The sequence below is a fragment of the Lactuca sativa genome, chromosome 7 (genome assembly GCF_002870075.4).
Source record: "Lactuca sativa cultivar Salinas chromosome 7, Lsat_Salinas_v11, whole genome shotgun sequence".
NCBI lineage: Eukaryota > Viridiplantae > Streptophyta > Magnoliopsida > Asterales > Asteraceae > Lactuca > Lactuca sativa.
In genome coordinates, this window is record NC_056629.2 from 93856764 (window position 1) to 93879174 (window position 22411).

Below are 22411 nucleotides of genomic sequence, written 5' to 3' on the forward strand. Positions count from 1 at the left end.
AACATGTTCTCGAAGTCTAGAAAAAGAGGAGGTAAAGAAAAATGGTGCGGGAAATGCAAAAAGAAAAACTCTATAAGAAGTAACGAGGAGGTGACATGTTTTAAGTGCGGAAAGCATGGGCATTACGCCGATGAATGTACATTCAACAAAAGGGTATGTTACGAATGTAATGAAGAAGGTCACTTCAAGCAGGACTGCCCAAACAGGGAAGAAGCTACAAAGCCAACTGTACCACTAAAGCATAATGAGAGATCCGACGAAGAGGTGACTTGTTACAAATGTGGAATGAAAGGTCATTACGCCAAGAAGTGCACATCCGATAAGAAGGTGTGCTATGGATGTAACAAAGAAGGGCATTTTTTTAGAGATTTCCCAAAGAAGAATGAACCAGCAAAGCCAAAGGCATTCCACATGATCCTCGATGAAGCAGAAAACAACGCGAGGTTTCAAGAATGAAAACTTCATATCAAGATATAGTCTGTATCAGGAAGTGTAGCCTATTAGAGGCATAGTATAGGGTGAACTTGAACTTTTGTGTAATAGTTTCAAGAATTAATATAAACCCTAGTTTTGTTATCTTATGTATTGAATGATACCTATCGGAAGATATCGAAGGTGGTATCTTGCCTTTATTTTATGTCTGATAAAATAACAGAACATTTAGAGGAGTACGGTATGTATGAAGTATACCTTCGATTGGAAGGATGATGGAACGATTGGTGTAATTCTCGAAGTTGTCCCATCGTCTGGAATTTTCATTGCCAACCGAGTTGGAGTAGAATTGATGAGTGAAGATACGCATGGAAGAAGTCCTAGTAGAGTCTAGGAATATTTTATGATTAATTGTACACATTCTATGTGTTAAATTGTTTTTTGATTTTAGGAATTGGGGATTGTGAGACAATACTTGGGACGAGTATGAGTAGGTGTGAATAGTATTAGAGATCTATACTACTGGAAGCACAGGACTTATGCTTGGATCAGGGAAAGTCACAAGGTTACCAAGAAGCTTGTAATTGAGTTCGTTTTTATTCAAGTATTTCGTTACCATTGTTTTCGGTAATGACTAAAAAGATGACTGATATTCTGACCCTAGTGGTCATATCAAATTAAATCCGACTACGATGATTTTGTTACGTGGTTCAGAGAACCAAGTTGGATGTAACATCTGACTTATGTCAGAAGATTGAAATCAATGTGATCAATAGCATCGCGCTCGTTGTTAATGAAGCTTGTAGCTAGAAATTCTATATGCTAAAATGTGATCATATCACATTAGAATACGAACGAAGGTATATTCCATTCTGGAGTTTGACTTAAAGATACTTGAGTCTAGGCGTTGCATCATCCGATGAAAGGTCATTTAGAACATGACCCATTGATCTGTTACAATAGAGAAGGGGAATTACTTATCCTAAGAAGAAGATGGAGTCCTCAATAAGGATTTATTTTTTAACTCGAAGGTTACAATTGAAAGAACAACACAATACGAGGAGCAGATGCAGGATTGAGCACTACCTGCTATCGAGAAGTCCAAGAGTTAGATACTCTTTCGAGGAAACATAGAACTTACAGTTATTACCAGGATGAAGAGATAACGTATGGAATCATTATACAAGTCCTATTTCGTTGATGATTCCGGGACGTAATCATCCTAAGGGGGAGATAATTGTAACGCCCGTAGATCCGGGCTATCAATTTAGAGACGATAAGCATCAAAAATTACTTTTTGATGGAATATTATTTAGAAGGAGTAATCTTAACTAAGTTGTAGTATATGTTACAAGGATTCCGTACATATAAAGAACGCCGAAATCCGCGTTATAACGAAGAAGTTTTGACATGTCGAAGTTTCGTGACAGAACCAGCACGACACAACGCGACGTAAATAGTGAATTTACGTTAGAGTGATATTTGGCGTTAGCGATCTAAATGACAGTCATAGAATACATTAAACTGAGAGCGTGGATATAGAGAACATCAAAAACAGAGTTTGTATGCGAAAGTTATGAATTTCTGAAGTTCGGGGCGCAAAACTCCAAAACTGTCAGAGTTCACGACGTGAATACAGTGTTCACGACGTGAACTCAGTATTTATGACTTCTGGAGCCTGACAGACACAAGTGGCGATGACGGACTTGATGACTATTGAATTCACAACGTGAGAACTTAAAATCCACGACGTGAGAGCTGAAAAATGACCCTATAAATAGAAATCGAGGTTCAGCCGATTTTGGTTGCTCTATCTCTTCTCTCCCACTCCCGATACCCTCTCTAAGGGCTATTTTAACCCCCCAAAGCCCCGATATCATCCCGAGACCCGAAGTAAGTCCCGAAGCCCGAAGATCCCGAGAAGAAAAGAGCTTCCCAGCCGAAGCTCTGCCTGCGAGAAGCCTGGTGTGTGAAGATCTTCCACATTACCGAAGAATACTACTCTTAGAGCTGTAGTGCTGTTCGATCATCTTCTGATCAAGTGAGTGTGTGGTTACTTTCATCTACTGCATAGATATGAAGTATTTGATATGAAATATGTGTTATGTGTTTATATGTTGTTGGTTTACTTGAGATGGTTGTTGAATGAATGTTTTATACAGGTTTTTTTAAATGATTTAAACTATATATGTGATTTATATCTACAAATATGTTGGGTAGAACATGGGTAGATGAAATAGTTGGTGTGTGAGGAAAGATTAGTTCGGGGATGAGACGAAAGATGATATAGATCATGAGATGAGGGTGACAGGGGATAAATGAGTGAAACCTTTACCCAAACGATGGCCCCCGTCATTCAACAGAGTAGGGATGACAACCACGGACTATTCTAGACAGTCCTGTGGAACACTAGCAAGCTCGCAACTTGTAGGTATTGTTGACTTGATGTTCACCGGTGTACTCTAAAAACCCATTGATATGTATTGCTAGAGGATGTCTCAGAACCAATACTGTCAATAAACGAGATAAACCCTGACGACTATGGAGTTAGCGCTTGGTAACTACGGATATAGTGTCTGTTGAGAAAACCCTGGCAACAATGGATTTCATGCCGATTCCTAAGGATAATCCTTAGGATTAAATGAACGAGGAATAGTTGATTCTTAGGGTAATCTTTAAGAAATAAAGAAGATAATGGGGATGGGTAATTGGGTTGATTGTTTGATGATTGAATATAATAATTATATTATTGTGGGTTGAAAACCCTATATGCTCACCAGGCTCCTAAGCTTGACCCACTCAGTTTTCTTTGCATTACAGGTAATGGCAAAAGAGTATAAGTTGGTGGACTTGCCGAGAGATTTTGGATTATAGATCAGTAGTTATAAATGATTGTTGTAAGGTCTATTCTATACTGTTTATGTTTTTGGTCTGTATCGGAACATGACATCCCGAGGTTTTATTATTAATGAAAAGTACATTCTCTTTGAGAAATGTTTTGATAAATTCTTATAACATTTTGTTTTTGGAACAAATTCCGCAATTGTTTTCTTTAAAAGATTACTCTGATTTTAAAAACAAAGCATAAACAAATCGGTCTTTTATGGCAGTGAAATTGGGGATGTCACAATTGGTATCAGAGCATTAGTTTAAGCGAACTAGGAATTTCTAGGATTTCTAGACTTAAACTTAGAATGCTAAGTGATGATCGTGAGATGAGTGTCTACCATATTTTATGACACGAGCACTAGTATATTTTAGGAAAGATGCCTAAAATGCTTTTATGTGCTAAATGCTATATGTTTGTCATGTATGGAATTGTTTGTTCGGGTCTATGGTCTATTGCCGACCGGATCTGGAAACTTTATGTGTTTAGGATTCTAAGCGTACGACTATGATATTAGAACTAGCATGTAAACGTTTCGGAATGATAAGGATGATTTAAATGTCTATCGCAATAGAGATCTAAATTCACCTAATTTGGTGTATAGATCGAAATGGCAAACACGCAAAATGGATTGGGAAACGATAACCCTCAACCTGAGCCACACGTGATTGGGAGTGCACCAGAGCTAACAGCTGCACCTGAGCCAATCACGATGGCGGGAGTATACGGAATGGTGCGAATGATGTTGGATCATCAGATAGAGGAAACAAGGTGTTTACTTCAACAAAGTAAGGACAAACATGTTGTGCCAGTACGCCAGGAACCTACTCTTGAGACAATTATCGGGGTTGCTAAGTCAGTCGGAGGAGTGATCAACGGTAGTATCTCCAACAAGGTTGAAGTTGGCAAGAAGAGGAAATTTGAGGGGTCTTCAAGGTCCAACAAGAACAACATGTTCTCGAAGTCTAGAAAAAGAGGAGGTAAAGAAAAATGGTGCGGGAAATGCAAAAAGAAAAACTCTATAAAAAGCAACGAGGAGGTGACATGTCTTAAGCGTGGAAAGCATGGGCATTACGCCGATGAATGTACATTCAACGAAAGGGTATGTTACGAATGTAATGAAGAAGGGAACTTCAAGCAGGACTGCCCGAACAGGGAAGAAACTACAAAGCCAACTGTAGCACTGAAGCATAATGAGAGATCCGACGAAGAGGTGACTTGTTACAAATGTGGAATGAAAGGTCGTTACGCCAAGAAGTGCACATCCGACAAGAAGGTGTGCTATGGATGTAACAAAGAAGGGCATTTTTCTAGACATTTCCCAAAGAAGAATGAACTAGCAAAGCCAAAGGCATTCCACATGATCCTCGATGAAGCAGAAAACAACGCGAGGTTTCAAGAATGAAAACTTCATATCAAGATATAGTCTGTATCAGGAAGTGTAGCCTATTAGAGGCATAGTATAGGGTGAACTTGAAATTTAGTGTAATAGTTTCAAGAATTGATATAAACCCTGGTTTTGTTATCTGATGTATTGAATGACACCTATCGGAAGATATCGAAGGTGGTATCTTGCCTTTATTTTATGTCTGATAAAATAACGGAACGTTTAGAGGAGTATGGTACATATGAAGTATACCTTCGATTGGCAGGATGATGGAACGATTGGTGTAATTCTCAAAGTTGTCGCATCGTCTGGAATTTTCATCACCAACTGAGTTGGAGTAGAATTGATGAGTGAAGATACGCATGGAAGAAGTCCTAGTAGAGTCTAGGAAAATTTTATGATTAATTGTACACATTCTATGTGTTAAATTGTTTTGTGATTTTAGGACTTGGGGACTGTGAGACAATACTTGGGACGAGTATGAGTAGGTGTGAATAGTATTAGAGATCTATACTACTGGAAGCACAAGACTTATGCTTGGATCAGGGAAAGTCACAAGGTTACCAAGAAGCTTGTAATTGAGTTCGTTTTTATGCAAGTATTTCGTTACCATTGTTTTCGATAATGACTAAAAAGATGACTGATATTCTGACCCTAGTGGTCATATCAAAGTAAATCTGACTACGATGAGTTTGTTATGTGGTTCAGAGAACAAAGTTGGATGTAACATCTGACTTAAGTCAGAAGATTGAAATCAATGTGATCAATAGCATCGCGCTCGTTGTTAATGAAGCTTGTAGCTAGAAATGCTATATGCTAAAATGTGATCATATCACATTAGAATACGAACGAAGGTATATTCCATTATGGAATCTAATTTAAAGAGACTTGAGTCTAGCTGTTGCATCATCCGATGAAAGGTCATTTAGAACATGACTCATTGATCTGTTACAATAGATAATGGGAAGTACTTATCCTAAGAAGAAGATGGAGTCCTAAATAAGGATTTATTTTGTAACTTGAAGGTTACGATTGAAAGAACAACACAGTACGAAGAGCAGATGCATGATTGAGCACTACCTGCTATCGAGAAGTCCAAGAGTTAGATACTCTTTCGAGGAAACATAGAACTTACAGTTATTACCTAGGATGAAGAGATAACGTATGGAATCATTATACAAGTCCTATTTCGTTGATGATTCCGGGATGTAATCATCCTAAGGGGGAGATAATTGTAATGCCCGTAGATCCGGGCTAGTCAATTTAGAGACGATAAGCATCAAAAATGACTTTTTGATGGAATATTATTTAGAAGGAGTAATCTTAACTAAGTTGTATTATATGTTACAAGGATTCCGTACATATAAAGAACTCCGAAATCCGAGTTATAACGAAGAAGTTATGACTTGTCGAAGTTTCGCGACAGAACCAGCACGACACAGCGCGACGTAAATAGTGAATTTACGTTAGAGTGATATTTGGACTTAGCGATCTAAATGAAAGTCATAGAATACATTAAACCGAGTGCGTGGATATAGAGAACATCAAAAACAGAGTTCGTATGCGAAAGTTATGAAGATCTGAAGTTCGGGGCACAAAACTCCAAAACTGTCAGAGTTCACGACATGAATACAGTGTTCACGACGTGAACTCAGTATTTATGGCTTCTGGATCCTGACAGACGCAAGTGGCGATGATGCACTTGATGACTATTGAATTCACGACGTGAGAACTTAAAATTCACGATGTGAGAGCTGAAAAATGACCCTATAAATAGAAATCGAGGTTCAGCCGATTTTGGTTGCTCTATCTCTTCTCTCCCACGCCCGATACCCTCTCTAAGCGCTATTTTAACCCCCAAAGCCACGATATCATCTCGAGACCCAAAGGAAGTCCCGAAGGCCGAAGATCCTGATAAGAAAAGAGTTTCCCAGCCAAAGCTCTGCCTGCGAGAAGCCCGGTGTGTGAAGATCTTCCAATTTACCGAAGAATACTACTCTTAGAGCTGTAGTGCTGTCCGATCATCTTCTGATCAAGTGAGTGTGTGGTTACTTTCATCTACTGCATAGATATGATGTATTTGCTATGAAATACGTGTTATGTGTTTATATGTTGTTGGTTTACTTGAGATGGTTGTTGAATGAATGTTTTATACAGGTTTTTTTTAAATGATTTAAACTATATATGTGATTTATATCTACAAATATGTTGGGTAGAACATGGGTAGATGAAATAGTTGGTGTGTGAGGAAAGATTAGTTTGGGGATGAGACGAAAGATGATATAGATCATGAGATGAGGGTGACAGGGGATAAATGAGCGAAACCTTTACCCAAACGATGGCCCCCGTCATTCAACAGAGTATGGATAACAACCACGGACTATTCTAGACAGTCCTGTAGAAAACTAGCAAGCTCGCAACTTGTAGGTGTTGTGGACTTGATGTTCACCGGTGTACTCTAAAAACCCATTGATATGTATTGCTAGAGGATGTCTCGGAACCAATACTGTCAATAAACGAGATAAACCCCGACGACTATGGAGTTAGCGCTTGGTAACTACGGATATAGTGTCTATTGAGAAAACCCTGGCAACGATGGATTTCATGCCGATTCCTTAGGATAATCCTTAGGATTAAATGAACGAGGAATAGTTGATTCTTAGGGTAATCTTTAAGAAATAAAGAAGATAATGGGGATGGGTAATTGGGTTGATTGTTTGATGATTGAATATAATAATGATATTATTGTGGGTTGAAAACCCTATATGCTCACCAGGCTCCTAAGCTTGACCCACTCAGTTTTCTTTGCATTACAAGTAATGGCAAAAGAGTATAAGTTGGTGGACTTGCCGAGAGATTTTGGATTATAGATCAGTAGTTATAAATGATTGTTGTAAGGTCTATTCTATACTGTTTATGTTTTTGGTCTGTATCGGAACATGACATCCCGAGGTTTTATTATTAATGAAAAGTACATTCTCTTTGAGAAATGTTTTGATAAATTCTGATAACATTTTGTTTTTGGAACAAATTCCGCAATTGTTTTCTTTAAAAGATTACTCTGATTTTAAAAACAAAGCATAAACAAATCGGTCTTTTCTGGCCGTGAAATTGGGGATGTTACAGTTGGTATCAGAGCATTAGTTTAAGCGAACTAGGAATTTCTAGGATTTCTAGACTTAAACTTAGAATGCTAAGTGATGATCGTGAGATGAGTGTCTACCATATTTTATGACATGAGCACTGGTATATTTTAGGAAAGATGCCTAAAATGCTTTTATGTGCTAAATGCTATATGTTTGTCATGTATGGAATTGTTTATTCGGATCTATGGTCTGTTGCCGACCGGATCTGGAAACCTTATGTGTTTAGGATTCTAAGCGTACGACTATGATATTAGAACTAGCATGTAAACGTTTTGGAGTGATAAGGATGATTTAAATGTCTATCGCAATAGAGATCTAAATTCACCTAATTTGGTGTATAGATCGAAATGGAAAACACGCAAAATGGATTGGGAAATGATAACCCGCAACCTGAGCCACACGTGATTGGGAGTGCACCAGAGCTAACAGCTGCACCTGAGCCAATCACGATGGGGGGAGTATACGGAATGGTGCGAATGATGTTGGATCATCAGATGGAGGAAACAAGGTGTTTACTTCAACAAAGTAAGGACAAACATATTGTGCCAGTACGCCAGGAACCTACTCTTGAGACAATTATCGGGGTTGCTAAGTCAGTCGGAGGAGTGATCAACGGTAGTATCTCCAACAAGGTTGAAGTTGGCAAGAAGAGGAAATTTGAGGGGTCTTCAAGGTCCGACAAGAACAACATGTTCTCGAAGTCTAGAAAAAGTGGAGGTAAAGAAAAATGGTGCGGGAAATGCAAAAAGAAAAACTCTATAAAAAGTAACGAGGAGGTGACATGTTTTAAGTGTGGAAAGCATGGGCATTACGCTGATGAATGTACATTCAACAAAAGGGTATGTTACGAATGTAATGAAGAAGGGAACTTCAAGCAGGACTGCCCGAACAGGGAAGAAACTACAAAGCCAACTGTACCACTGAAGCATAATGAGAGATCCGACGAAGAGGTGACTTGTTACAAATGTGGAATGAAAGGTCGTTACGCCAAGAAGTGCACATCCGACAAGAAGGTGTGCTATGGATGTAACAAAGAAGGGCATTTTTCTAGAGATTTCCCAAAGAAGAATGAACCAGCAAATCCAAAGGCATTCCACATGATCCTCGATGAAGCGAAAACAACGCGAGGTTTCAAGAATGAAAACTTCATATCAAGATATAGTCTGTATCAGGAAGTGTAGCCTATTAGAGGCATAGTATAGGGTGAACTTGAAATTTAGTGTAATAGTTTCAAGAATTAATATAAACCCTGGTTTTGTTATCTGATGTATTGAATGACACCTATCGGAAGATATCGAAGGTGGTATCTTGCCTTTATTTTATGTCTGATAAAATAACGGAACGTTTAGAGGAGTATGGTACATATGAAGTATACCTTCGATTGGCAGGATGATGGAACGATTGGTGTAATTCTCAAAGTTGTCGCATTGTCTGGAATTTTCAGCACCAACTGAGTTGGAGTAGAATTGATGAGTGAAGATACGCATGGAAGAAGTCCTAGTAGAGTCTAGGAAAATTTTATGATTAATTGTACACATTTTATGTGTTAAATTGTTTTGTGATTTTAGGACTTGGGGACTGTGAGACAATACTTGGGACGAGTATGAGTAGGTGTGAATAGTATTAGAGATCTATACTACTGGAAGCACAAGACTTATGCTTGGATCAGGGAAAGTCACAAGGTTACCAAGAAGCTTGTAATTGAGTTCGTTTTTATGCAAGTATTTCGTTACCATTGTTTTCGGTAATGACTAAAAATATGACTGATATTCTGACCCTAGTGGTCATATCAAATTAAATCCGACTACGATGAGTTTGTTATGTGGTTCAGAGAACAAAGTTGGATGTAACATCTGACTTAAGTCAGAAGATTGAAATCAATGTGATCAATATCACCGCGCTCGTTGTTAATGAAGCTTGTAGCTAGAAATGCTATATGCTAAAATGTGATCATATCACATTAGAATACGAACGAAGGTATATTCCATTATGGAATTTTACTTAAAGAGACTTGAGTCTAGCTGTTGCATCATCCGATGAAAGGTCATTTAGAACATGACTCATTGATCTGTTACAATAGATAATGGGAAGTACTTATCCTAAGAAGAAGATGGAGTCCTAAATAAGGATTTATTTTGTAACTTGAAGGTTACGATTGAAAGAACAACACAGTACGAAGAGCAGATGCATGATTGAGCACTACCTGCTATCGAGAAGTCCAAGAGTTAGATACTCTTTCGAGGAAACATAGAACTTACAGTTATTACCTAGGATGAAGAGATAACGTATGGAATCATTATACAAGTCCTATTTCGTTGATGATTCCGGGATGTAATCATCCTAAGGGGGAGATAATTGTAATGCCCGTAGATCCGGGCTAGTCAATTTAGAGACGATAAGCATCAAAAATGACTTTTTGATGGAATATTATTTAGAAGGAGTAATCTTAACTAAGTTGTAGTATATGTTACAAGGATTCCATACATATAAAGAACTCCGAAATCCGAGTTATAACGAAGAAGTTATGACTTGTCGAAGTTTCGCGACAGAACCAGCACGACACAGCGCGACGTAAATAGTGAATTTACGTTAGAGTGATATTTGGACTTAGCGATCTAAATGAAAGTCATAAAATACATTAAACCGAGTGCGTGGATATAGAGAACATCAAAAACAGAGTTCGTATGCGAAAGTTATGAAGATCTGAAGTTCGGGGCGCAAAACTCCAAAACTGTCAGAGTTCACGACATGAATACAGTGTTCACGACGTGAACTCAGTATTTATGGCTTCTGGATCCTGACAGACGCAAGTGGCGATGATGCACTTGATGACTATTGAATTCACGACGTGAGAACTTAAAATTCACGATGTGAGAGCTGAAAAATGACCCTATAAATAGAAATCGAGGTTCAGCCGATTTTGGTTGCTCTATCTCTTCTCTCCCACGCCCGATACCCTCTCTAAGCGCTATTTTAACCCCCAAAGCCACGATATCATCTCGAGACCCGAAGGAAGTCCCGAAGGCCGAAGATCCTGATAAGAAAAGAGTTTCCCAGCCAAAGCTCTGCCTGCGAGAAGCCCGGTGTGTGAAGATCTTCCAATTTACCGAAGAATACTACTCTTAGAGCCGTAGTGCTGTCCGATCATCTTCTGATCAAGTGAGTGTGTGGTTACTTTCATCTACTGCATAGATATGATGTATTTGCTATGAAATACGTGTTATGTGTTTATATGTTGTTGGTTTACTTGAGATGGTTGTTGAATGAATGTTTTATACAGGTTTTTTTTAAATGATTTAAACTATATATGTGATTTATATCTACAAATATGTTGGGTAGAACATGGGTAGATGAAATAGTTGGTGTGTGAGGAAAGATTAGTTTGAAGATGAGACGAAAGGTGATATAGATCATGAGATGAGGGTGACAGGGGATAAATGAGCGAAACCTTTACCCAAACGATGGCCCCCGTCATTCAACAGAGTAGGGATGACAACCACGGACTATTCTAGACAGTCCTGTAGAACACTAGCAAGCTCGCCACTTGTAGGTGTTGTGGACTTGATGTTCACCGGTGTACTCTAAAAACCCATTGATATGTATTGCTAGAGGATGTCTCGGAACCAATACTTTCAATAATCGAGATAAACCCCGATGACTATGGAGTTAGCGCTTGGTAACTACGGATATAGTGTTTATTGAGAAAACCCTGGCAACGATGGATTTCATGTCGATTCCTTAGGATAATCCTTAGGATTAAATGAACGAGGAATAGTTGATTCTTAGGGTAATCTTTAAGAAATAAAGAAGATAATGGGGATGGGTAATTGGGTTGATTGTTTGATGATTGAATATAATAATTATATTATTATGGGTTGAAAACCCTATTTGCTCACCAGGCTCCTAAGCTTGACCCACTCAGTTTTCTTTGCATTACAGGTAATGGCAAAAGAGTATAAGTTGGTGGACTTGCCGAGAGATTTTGGATTATAGATCAGTAGTTATAAATGATTGTTGTAAGGTCTATTCTATACTGTTTATGCTTTTGGTCTGTATCGGAACATGACATCCCGAGGTTTTATTATTAATGAAAAGTACATTCTCTTTGAGAATTTTTTTGATAAATTCTTATAACATTTTGTTTTTGGAACAAATTCCGCAATTGTTTTCTTTAAAAGATTACTCTGATTTTAAAAAGAAAGCATAAACAAATCGGTCTTTTCTGGCCATGAAATTGGGGATGTCACACCTTTCCAAGGCGACACCTTCAGGAGAACCATATCCCCGACCTGAAACTCCAGGTCTGAATGGTGCTTGTCGACATAGCTGTTCTGCCGACTCTGTGCAGTCTGAATCCTGCTCCTGACCTGCTGAATTCTTTCTGTCGCCTTGACTACCACTTTGATACTCCCCATGACCCTCTGGCCAACCTCACCCTAACATATCGGGGTCCTGCACTTCCTCCCGTATAACATCTCAAAGGGAGGATGGTCGATACTCACGTGGTAGCTGTTGTTGTAGGAGAATTCCGCCAATGGGAGGTAAGTATCCCAACTACCACCGAAATCAAGCACACACGCCCGTAACTTATCTTCCAAATTTTGGATGGTCCACTCGCTCTGACCATCCGTCTACGGGTGGAATGCGGTGATAAAGTGCAGACGAGTACCCAACTCGTCGTGGAATTTATTCCAGAACCTGGAAGTAAACCGCACATCCCTGTCGGAAATCACGGAGACTGGCACTCCATGCCGAGCCACCACCTCCTGAATGTAAATGTCGGCCAACTTCCCGACCGATATACTCTCCTGGATCAGTATAAAATGGGCGCTCTTGGTCAACCGATCCACAATGACCCATATGGAATCCACTCCCCGCACGGACCTGGGAAGTTTGGTGATGAAGTCCAAGGTAATATCTTCCCATTTCCACATGGGAATATCCAGCGGCTGCATCTTGCTGTGTGGCCTCTGGTACTCATCCTTGACCTTCCTGCAGGTCAAGCACTACTCCACATACCATGCTACGTCCTGCTTCATGCACGGTCACCAATAGTCAAGACGAAGATCCCTGTACATCTTCGTCCCCCCGAGATGAATAGAAAACCTGGAGTTGTGCGCGTCCTCCATCAATATCTGATGCACGCCTCCATGATAGCGGACCCACACCCTACGGTGAAGGGTCAACAACCCTCAGCTAACATAGTCGAAGGAGGATTCGTGACCCACAATATGCTCGCTCTTCTGATGTTCCTCCTTCATCACCTCGTTTTGGGCCTCTCGGATCCGCTCCAACAGCGGAGCCACCACTGTCATCCTCCTACAGATACCCGTGATCGGCGCTGCCTTGCGGCTAAGCGCGTCGGCCACAACATTCGTCTGTGAGATATTCAGATTCGGCTGGTCTGTGAGATACCTCAAGCTCTTGTGGTCCATGTAGATGGTACAACGAAGCCCATAGAGGTAATGACGCCAAATATTGAGGGAAAAACAACAGCCCCAGCTCCAAATCATGTGTCGGATAATTTGCCTCGTGAGGCTTCAATTGCCTCGAAGCGTAAGCAATAACATGTCCTATGTGCATCAAAACTGCACCCAAACCCAAGATGGACGCATCGTAGTATACGAGAAAATCCTCCATGCCCTCTGGCAGAGCTAAGATTGGCGCCTCGCACAATCTCTGTATCAATGTCTCAAATGCAGCCTGCTGCTCAGGCCCCCAGCGAAAGACCACGACTTTCCTCATCTGTCTGGTCAGGGGTGCGACTATCTTCAAGAAATCCTGGATGAATCTCCGATAATAGCCAGCTAATCCTAGGAAACTCCGAATCTCAGATGGAGACCTCGAAACCTCCCATCTCATCACGGCCTCCACTTTAGTCGGGTCAACCGATATCCCATTCTGGTTGACAAGGTGCCCAAGAAACTGCACCTCGCGCAACCAGAACTCACACTTGGAGAACTTAGCATAGAAGTTCTCCCTCCTTAAAGTATCTAGAACCTCCCATAAGCGCTCCTCATGCTGCTCTTGTGTCTTGGAATAAACCAAGATGTCATCGATGAAAACTATCATGGACCGATCAAACATCGGTGTGCATATGCGGTTCATGAGATCCATGAACGCGGCAGGAGCATTGGTGAGCCTGAAAGCCATCACCACGAACTCATAGTGACCACAACACGTTGGAAAGGCAGTCTTCTATACATCCTCCTCTCTGGCCCTCATCTGATGATAACCTGAACGCAAATCAATCTTGGAGAACCAAGATGCTCCCTGTAGCTGGTCAAAGAGATCATCGATCCTCGGGTGTGGGTAACGGTTCTTCACCGTTACCTTACTCAGCTCCCGATAATCTATACACATCCGATGCGACCCGTCCTTCTTCTTTACAAACAGAATCAAGCTCCCCAGGGCGAACTGCTCGGTCTAGTGAATCCATTGTCTAACAGCTCTTGCAGCTGTGTAGACAACTCCTGCATCTTTGGAGGAGCCAACCGATATAGTGCCTTGGCTATCGGAGCCGCACCAGGAACTAGGTCGATGCTGAACTCCACCTGCCTCTCTGGAGGTATCCCGGGCAACTCCTCGGGGAATACATCCGCAAACTCTCGCACTACTGGCACATCACCCACCGTCGCCCCTCCTGTCTCCTGAGTGTCCAGAACATAGGCAACGTATCCTGCGGAACCCTGATGAAGGTAGCGCCTAGCCCTCGCTGCTGAACATAAAGTTGGTCCTCACTGCGGCCTCTCGCCCTAAATCACCAGCTCTCCCCCACCTGGGGTCCTGATCCGAACCAACTGCTGCGCGCAGTCAATCACTGCCCTATTGGGGCTTAACCAGTCCATACCAATAATAACCTTGTTCCCCCTCAACGGTATGGGAACCAAATCCACTAGATAACGCTCTTCGAACAACCTCAAAACACAATCCCGGAAGACCTCTGATGCTCGTACAGACCGGTCGTCTGCAATCTCGACCTCTAGAGGGCAATCCAACATGCCCGAATCAAACGACACCTGAACTGAGATGCCGTTCACATGGAATGATCCTATATCAATATCATAAGCATCATATGAATAAATCAGGGAGAAAGAATCATACCCGTCACCACATCGGGTGCGACACGTGCCTCCTCAGTAGTCAACTGGAAGGCCTGACTCCTCACCACTGGAGCCTCTGACTTGCCCTGCCAACCATCCGTAATCCACAAGGTCGCTGGAGATGGCGCCTTTACTGGCGCTGCTGCTGTCAACTGGGGGCAATTGGCCTTCTTATGGCCCTTCTGATTGTAGTGGAAACATAGCAACTCGGATGTCTGAATAGTAGGCGCAGGGGAAGTATAATCCCTGCTGAAATGCCCCAACTTGCCGCGCTTATAGCATCCCAACGATCCCAACCTACACGCTCCCTCATGTGACTTGCCGCATTTCCTGCAGCGGCCTCGGCCCTGCTGACCTTTTGGCCCAATGTCTGATCCCTTGGGCTTCTTCCCAGAAGCCCCAGTGACCTGTCCCTCCTCAGCCTTCCACTTCCGGACATGCTCTTGGTCAGTCTCCCTCTCCCTTGCCCTGACAATCATGGAATCCAGGGTAGGGCAAGTTGAAAAACTGACATGCTCCCGAATATCGGCTCGCAACATGACATGGGAATAGTATTCTAATTATGAGTTGGTCTACCCTGTTATTCTCTTTCCTCTTCATGAGCGGCGATAAGGTCCTAAAAGAGAGTTGGTCTCGGGAATAGTAGTCTAATTCTGAGTCTCGGGTACGTGAGACGGTAGGGTCTTAGTAACGCGCAGTTTTCTGAACTCGGGTTGTAGTCTTCCTGTTTTAATCCCCGATGTTCGCGATCCGCCGGGTCTTCGCCGGGAGGGCTCTTTCAGTCAGTCCCCCGTGGTTGAGGTCATAGCACCCTCGTTGGTCTCCACATGGTGGTTGTTGTCATTGCTGTCGACATTCAACCCTCGATCACGATTGCCCAACGGGGCACAAGTTTGATGTAGTCAAAACGGTTCGCGGAAACCCTTGCTATGCATGGAAGATTGATTACCTTCGGTTCCGCTTCTTATTCTTTTCATAACCATTCACCATTTCTTGGGTTCGAATTGTGAAAGTAGGGGTCATCCGGTAAGTAGGATATTGCTATGTTGTACTTGCGAGAATAGGAGTGGAAGAGGTAATTACTAGGCGTCTAACTCTATAATTAATTACTTATAGGGGGGTTGATCCTTATTAGTTACTTCTAAAATGACATAGTGCATACTAATTACATATAACTAGATATGATAGACCTTCGAATAAGTGATCCTACCCTAGGTCCACATCCAAACAAGGAAAAGGAAGTAAGGCAATGACCACAAATTCTAAGTCTATGATTTCTAAGTTATATATAACCTTAGAGTATCCACTTAGGGACTATGGACCTATTAATAAGGATCTATTTAGTTTTCATATAAGTTATGATATTACAAAATACTCCTATAGTATTTTAAACTCATGTTCTATTCTAATGTTCTCATTGTGGTAGTGTTGGTAAGTTTTTAGACTTGTTGCCATATCACAACCATTCTTGGGCATGTGCTAATCACTCCTCGGACCAGCATAGTTGATCAGGCTATGCCACTCCCAAGATTGATCATACATCCCCGAGCTTACCTGTGATATCCAACAATCATTACTTTTGTTTTGTTCTAAAATGATGCTGACCTTAGTATGTATGCATGCATGTATACTTTTAATAGGAAATTATTTATTTCTAAAAGTATAATTGTTTTGAAAACTTTAAATCAGAGACTTTAGTCCCAATGAATTTATAGTTTGTATATCTTATGTGGTTCAATATACTTAGTTCACTATAAACAATACTCTGATACCAATCTGTCACACCCCCAAACCAAGGATGGCGGAAACGTCCGGGGGTGGATGACTTCATGTATAGTATCACAACAACGTGTATAATATTGCTCAAAGTAAATACAACCATCATAAATATAATTGAAAAAGTTACACCAATGTATATGTTTACATATTTCAAATCAATTACATTATGATGACAAAATAAACTGTTTGACGATTTATCGTCCCATCCTCAAAACGCTGTTGATTTCCTATTTCACTGAATTCCTGAGAATACAAGTAGTTTTGAAAAGTCTCAACACAAAGGTTGGTCAGTTCATAAGCTTTTGACAGTAAGATTTTGAAAATCGATCTTTGTAAAGAGATGTATGTTACCAATAAAAATCCAATATTTTCCTTATAAAAGTTGTGTGGTCCTAAATACTAGGACCGAAAATGAATAAGTATTTGTCATACTTAAAGATATAAAAGTGGTTTTAAATTGGCGTAAAACCCTTCCTGATTTGAGAAAACTCCCGTAATGAATGGTGTGTAGTCTTAAATACCAAGAATGAAAATATACAGCAATATCTGTAATTATTGATATAAAAAGTGATTTTAAATCGACATAAAACCCTTTTTGATATGAAGGCGTACAAGTATTTTTCCATAGTTAAAGTAATTTCAGTGAGCTAAATCGACATAACTCACTAATTTAAAGTTAGCACCCGTAAATCTTATGATTTGTTAATACCACATGTGAGCTATCATAACCATACTTGACTTAGACGGCCTCGTAATGCGACGTTCTTCAGGCGTCGCCGTTAAATGACACTTGTCACCACAGACTTGCCGGTCTAGCCGTTGCAAGAAGCTCAGGTGTGGGTTTGTCAAACCCAATATAGATCTATACACAACTATCACGTTCTCCCTACAAGAGACTCTGGTTACAATTTACAGGACTTTTTGAATTGGTTACTTTGGAAGTAACTCGAACAGAGTGACTCACAAATTTATTCATTAACAGATTTACGTGAACTAAACTGAAAACCTTTGATAAATGAGTTTGAAAAGTAAATGATACATAAACTATACCTATTATAGTTTATCCAAAACGTTTGTAATCTATAATAACTCTTTTATGAAAATGCATTAGTGTTATGAATCCATAAACTATGCTCATTATAGCTTAATATACGTGTTTTAAATGAATGAATAATCTTATCATGAATGACTAAGTTTCAGTTTATAATGATAAACTAAGAAGGAAACACATTCAATATTTAGAACTTATTGTTATACACTTTGCTCAACATAATACAAAGTGTCATGAAAGTTATATGTTGTTAACTAAATTTAACCTTTCTGCGCTGTTTTAGAAAAGTCATAGAAAAATCATACGAAGTCAAAAAATAAATCCATAAATTCTGAGAGTTCCCAAAATGTGTTTAGTTTACTCATATTTTTTATCATGATTTTTAATGACCTCCAACTTGGGTGAAAAAGTCCATAATCACAGACTGGTCCGGATTGGTGTTTGAAATGATAGACAGTTTTGTATAAATCACCATAAATTGTAGAAACATCGTATGGAGATGTGCAAGTAGTCATTTTAAAGCCAAGATCTGGGACTACTTACACCTAAAACATTTGTGAAAAAAACAATGTTTAAGTTGCCCAAAACAGTCCGTGAATGGAGTTGAACTTTTCTGATGAAGGCTGTTAGAAAAGTTTAGTTATGTTCTTGGTGTTTTAACATGTATCCCCCCTTAAAACTTAAGAAGACATGAAAATGTAGGGGTATGAACTCACCTTGAGTGATTTCAGTAGATGGATGATGGAGAAAAGAAGTGTTCAACTCAAGAACACCTGGGAGATGCTTGAAGATTTGAGGAGCTAACAACAAATATGACGATATTTGTGTAAGCAATCTATGATTTGAGTAGAAGGAAGTGAAATAATCATATGGAGGATGTTAATACTTACTAAAGGTAGAAGATAAGCTTGGAGTATAGCCTTGAATCTCGAATTTTAGAGAGAGAAGATGAGAGAAAGTGAAGTTTGTTCTTGATGGAGGAATGAAAGGAAATGAAAGAAATGTGAGGTGAGAGGAGGGTTTGCTAACCCTTGACCAAGTGTGTGGCTGGAAAAAGGTGGGAAAAGTACCATAAAATGACTAGGTATGTGCTGATGGAGAATACTGACATGGAGTGGGTATGAGAGTGGTTGCTTGTGTCATAGAATAAAGAAAAGTCAACACTCCACCTCTTGTACTTCACCCGCTCTTCTTGGATAAGGTTTATCCCCAAAAACGTGGATAATTAATAATTATGGGTCCTTATATGTTAAAATAAAGTTTTGGGTGAAAATCCCGCGTTAAAACAATTAAAAACGAAGCTAAAATGAAGTCGTAGTCGAAAACCGGGAAGAAATGCTCTTCCTGCGAGGCTTCTCGGATTGGGTTGGAGGTTCGGTCCTCCTGAGGCTAGGCGCGAGGCGAAACGAAGCGAAACAGCAAGAGGCAAAGAGCAGGCTCGGTCCGAAGCAGTCAGAAGCGAAATAGACCGAAGGGAGCGAAATGAACCGAGGGGCGAGTAGGAGCGAAATGGACCGAAATGAACAGGAACTTCGGGTTCGGGCATGTGCGAGGTTCGGTCCTGAGAGAGGGGGTTTCGGTCCCTAAGAGGACTTTCGGGTCCTTAAGAGGGTTCAACTTCTTAAGAGGGGTTTTGGGTACTTAAGCCCTTTTTGTCCGTTTTTGCCCCGTTTTAAGCGGTTTTTGACCCGGTTAAGGGTCGGAATGACCCGAATGACTTCAAAAAGTTACGGGAACTTTTGAGAGAGATTTGGGAGAGATTTCACATTCTTGGAGAGATTTCACATACGTGGAGAGATTTGGGAGAGATTTCACATACTTGGAGAGATTTCTCATACAAAGAGAGATTTGGGAGAGATTTCACATACTTGGAGAGATTTCACTTACTTAGAGAGATTTTGGAGAGATTTGACATACGTGGAGAGATTTGGGAGAGATTTCACATACTTGGAGAGATTTCTCATATAAAGAGAGATTTGGGAGAGATTCGACATACGTGGAGAGATTTGGGAGAGATTCTCGATAAAGAGAGATAGAGTGAAAACGATTCAGAGAGGTTTCGTGTGTGACAAACGTGAGTGTCCGGCTTCGCAATGCAAGGTCCGTCAACCCTGTTAAGCCTTGTTTAAGGATCTTACACACTCCCGGTGAGTATGCAACATTGTTTTATCGGTTTGGCTCGTCACTTACCACAGTTTTAGGTTAAGGAGATCTAGATGTACGTACTTTTCGATTTATGATCTCTCATTAGAATAGCGAGTTGTGAAGTAATTATCTAACGTAAGCCCTAGAACCCACGGGTTAATTGAGTCGAACGGTTTGACTTGTTGACTTTAGTTGACTTTGACTAGACCGGAAATTGACAGTTGTCACATCATCCCCCCGTTAGAGGGAATTTCATCCCGAAATTTGAATTTAGGCAAGGAGTAAGCATGAATAATCGAGCCAAGAAGTGGGGATACTTCCTAATCGACTGATTCTCGCGCTCCGAAGTGACTCTAGGTCCTTGGTTAGTATTCCAGCGAACTTTCACTAATGGGAAGCGGCGTTGCTTCGTCCGCTTGACCGCTCGGTCCATGGTCACTACGGTTCTTCCACGAAAGTGAGGCTCTTGTGGAACTCGATCTCATCGAGGGGGATTACAAGAGTCTCGTCGGATAGATACTTCTGCAAGTTCGGGACGTGTTGGGTAGGATGTGATGGGTTTTAGTCATAAGAACATCCTATGTGCTCATACAAACCCTAATGCTTGGATCTACGTTTCTCTAATTTACATGCAAGTTATCCAAGACTATAAACCCTAATTCTAGCATACAAGTAATCATATTAACATAAGAATGGGTTTAAGTTATTACCTTGATTGTTATGTAGCAATAACAATCCCAAATCCTTCTTGTATTGACTTTAGAAAGCTTAGAGTCACAAATGTCACTCCTCTAATGGTTCACAGACACCAAGAGCAAGAGGATGAGGAGGAGAGAGGATGGAGGCTACCCAAAACGTGTTCTAACCCTAGAACAGAAGTTCCCCACGTTTTTGAGCTTTAAGGGTTCTATATATAGTGAGGCTATTAGGGTTATCTAACAAGGAAACCCTAATTTGGATGCTTAAGCCCTAAGCAACCCATGGACTCCTTTCCTTAAAGGCCTTGGACGATTTCTAATGGGTTTCCCCATAGAATTCGTCCCACCTTATAGTATAAGGCAATCCATGGCCCAATTGCAATTATCTTATAATTACAATTCCAGTCCCTTAAGTTTAATTAATCTCTTTTAGTCACAAACTTAATTCTTATTAATTCTTGACTAATATTAATTAAACAATATGATTTCTCCTTTAATATATTATTCTCATAATATATTAATAAATCATATTTAATCCTTTCTCTCTATAATTCATCCTATCAAGTTGCTTTGGTGAAGGCAACCCAAAAGGACCATGCACCATCGGGTCAAGTACATACCAAAATAGTTATGGACTTAGACACTAATCCAACAGGATGTACTTTACCAAGCTCGCGGGAGTAGATTGAAGTTGCGAGTTACAAGGCTGATTCTGACAAGATTCTCGAAAGGCATAATTATTTGGGTTTTAGCTTTCCACGCTTTCTGAAGCGTACTAAGCCTTCCCAGAGTGAGGCTTCCAGAGGAATTTGGTCTCTTATTCTGGAGTTCTAAAGGTTTCTCCCTCTTGCTTCTCTTCCCCGTCAAGGGTTGCTCCCTTCAGGGTCAAAGTCGTAAGGGGGTTCCGTAATTTACGAGAAGTTCCAAAGGAACTAAGACGGTAGGTCAGCGAGACCCGGAATTTTGGCGTATTTGTAACAACGCAAATTTTCAAACAAATTTTTCATTTTAAAAATAAAATACTTTCATTCAAAACAAGGCGTAAATAATTTAAGTGTTATGTCAGATACAAATTGTCTAAATCCCAAGATCATAAAAACATCCTTCAGTGTGTACAGATCACGCCGGCGCCTTCCCACGGTCCTCGCTAGTACCTGAAACACATACATAACAACTGTAAGCATAAATGCTTAGTGAGTTCCCCAATATACAACTTACGCACATACGCCTTTCCAGGCCCTGACCTTCCGGTCCATGTGTCTCAGGGGACTTCCGTCCCTGCTGGGTAAACCTTCCGGCCCTTCCCACGCCGACCTTCCGGTCCATCACACAACATATTGCCTTCCGGCCCATAACATATTGCCTTCCGGCCCATAATATAATCGCCTTCCGGCCCATGACATACATAGCACATATAACAAATAACTTACCACATATAGCATACATATCACATATCATATCTGACCTTCCGGTCACACAGTCAACCCTTCCGGGTACAATATAGTGAGAAGACTCACCTCGTAAATGTCGAAAGCTAACAAATCCCGAAGTCACTCGTACTCGATCCGCCGAGCTACAACCTCCCTATAGCATCATATATCTCTTATTAACACTTTTATCTTCTAAGTTTAACTGCCCCTAAGAAGTCACACATAGGTCAACTCTGGTCAACGGTCAACGGTCAACTTGACCGGACTCGGCGAGTGCCATGGCGACTCGGCGAGTCTAGACGTCCTCCAATTCTCTAAGATTCCCCTTCTACTCGTCGAGTATCCTCCTTGAC

At 40.6% G+C, this 22411-nt stretch overlaps 1 protein-coding gene across 1 annotated transcript; it reads left to right on the plus strand.

Annotated features, from left to right (window-relative positions):
- The first annotated feature begins 8541 nt into the window (after positions 1-8541).
- LOC128127295 (zinc finger protein GIS2-like) lies at positions 8542-9033 on the plus strand. The gene has a single exon (XM_052765748.1). The coding sequence runs from the start codon at positions 8542-8544 to the stop codon at positions 9031-9033; it is 492 nt and encodes a 163-aa protein (XP_052621708.1).
- Positions 9034-22411: the final 13378 nt, after the last annotated feature.

Bases quoted from the DNA above. Each gene is read 5' to 3' on its own strand.
- LOC128127295 (XM_052765748.1), top strand. From the start codon at position 8,542: ATGTTCTCGAAGTCTAGAAAAAGTGGAGGTAAAGAAAAATGGTGCGGG.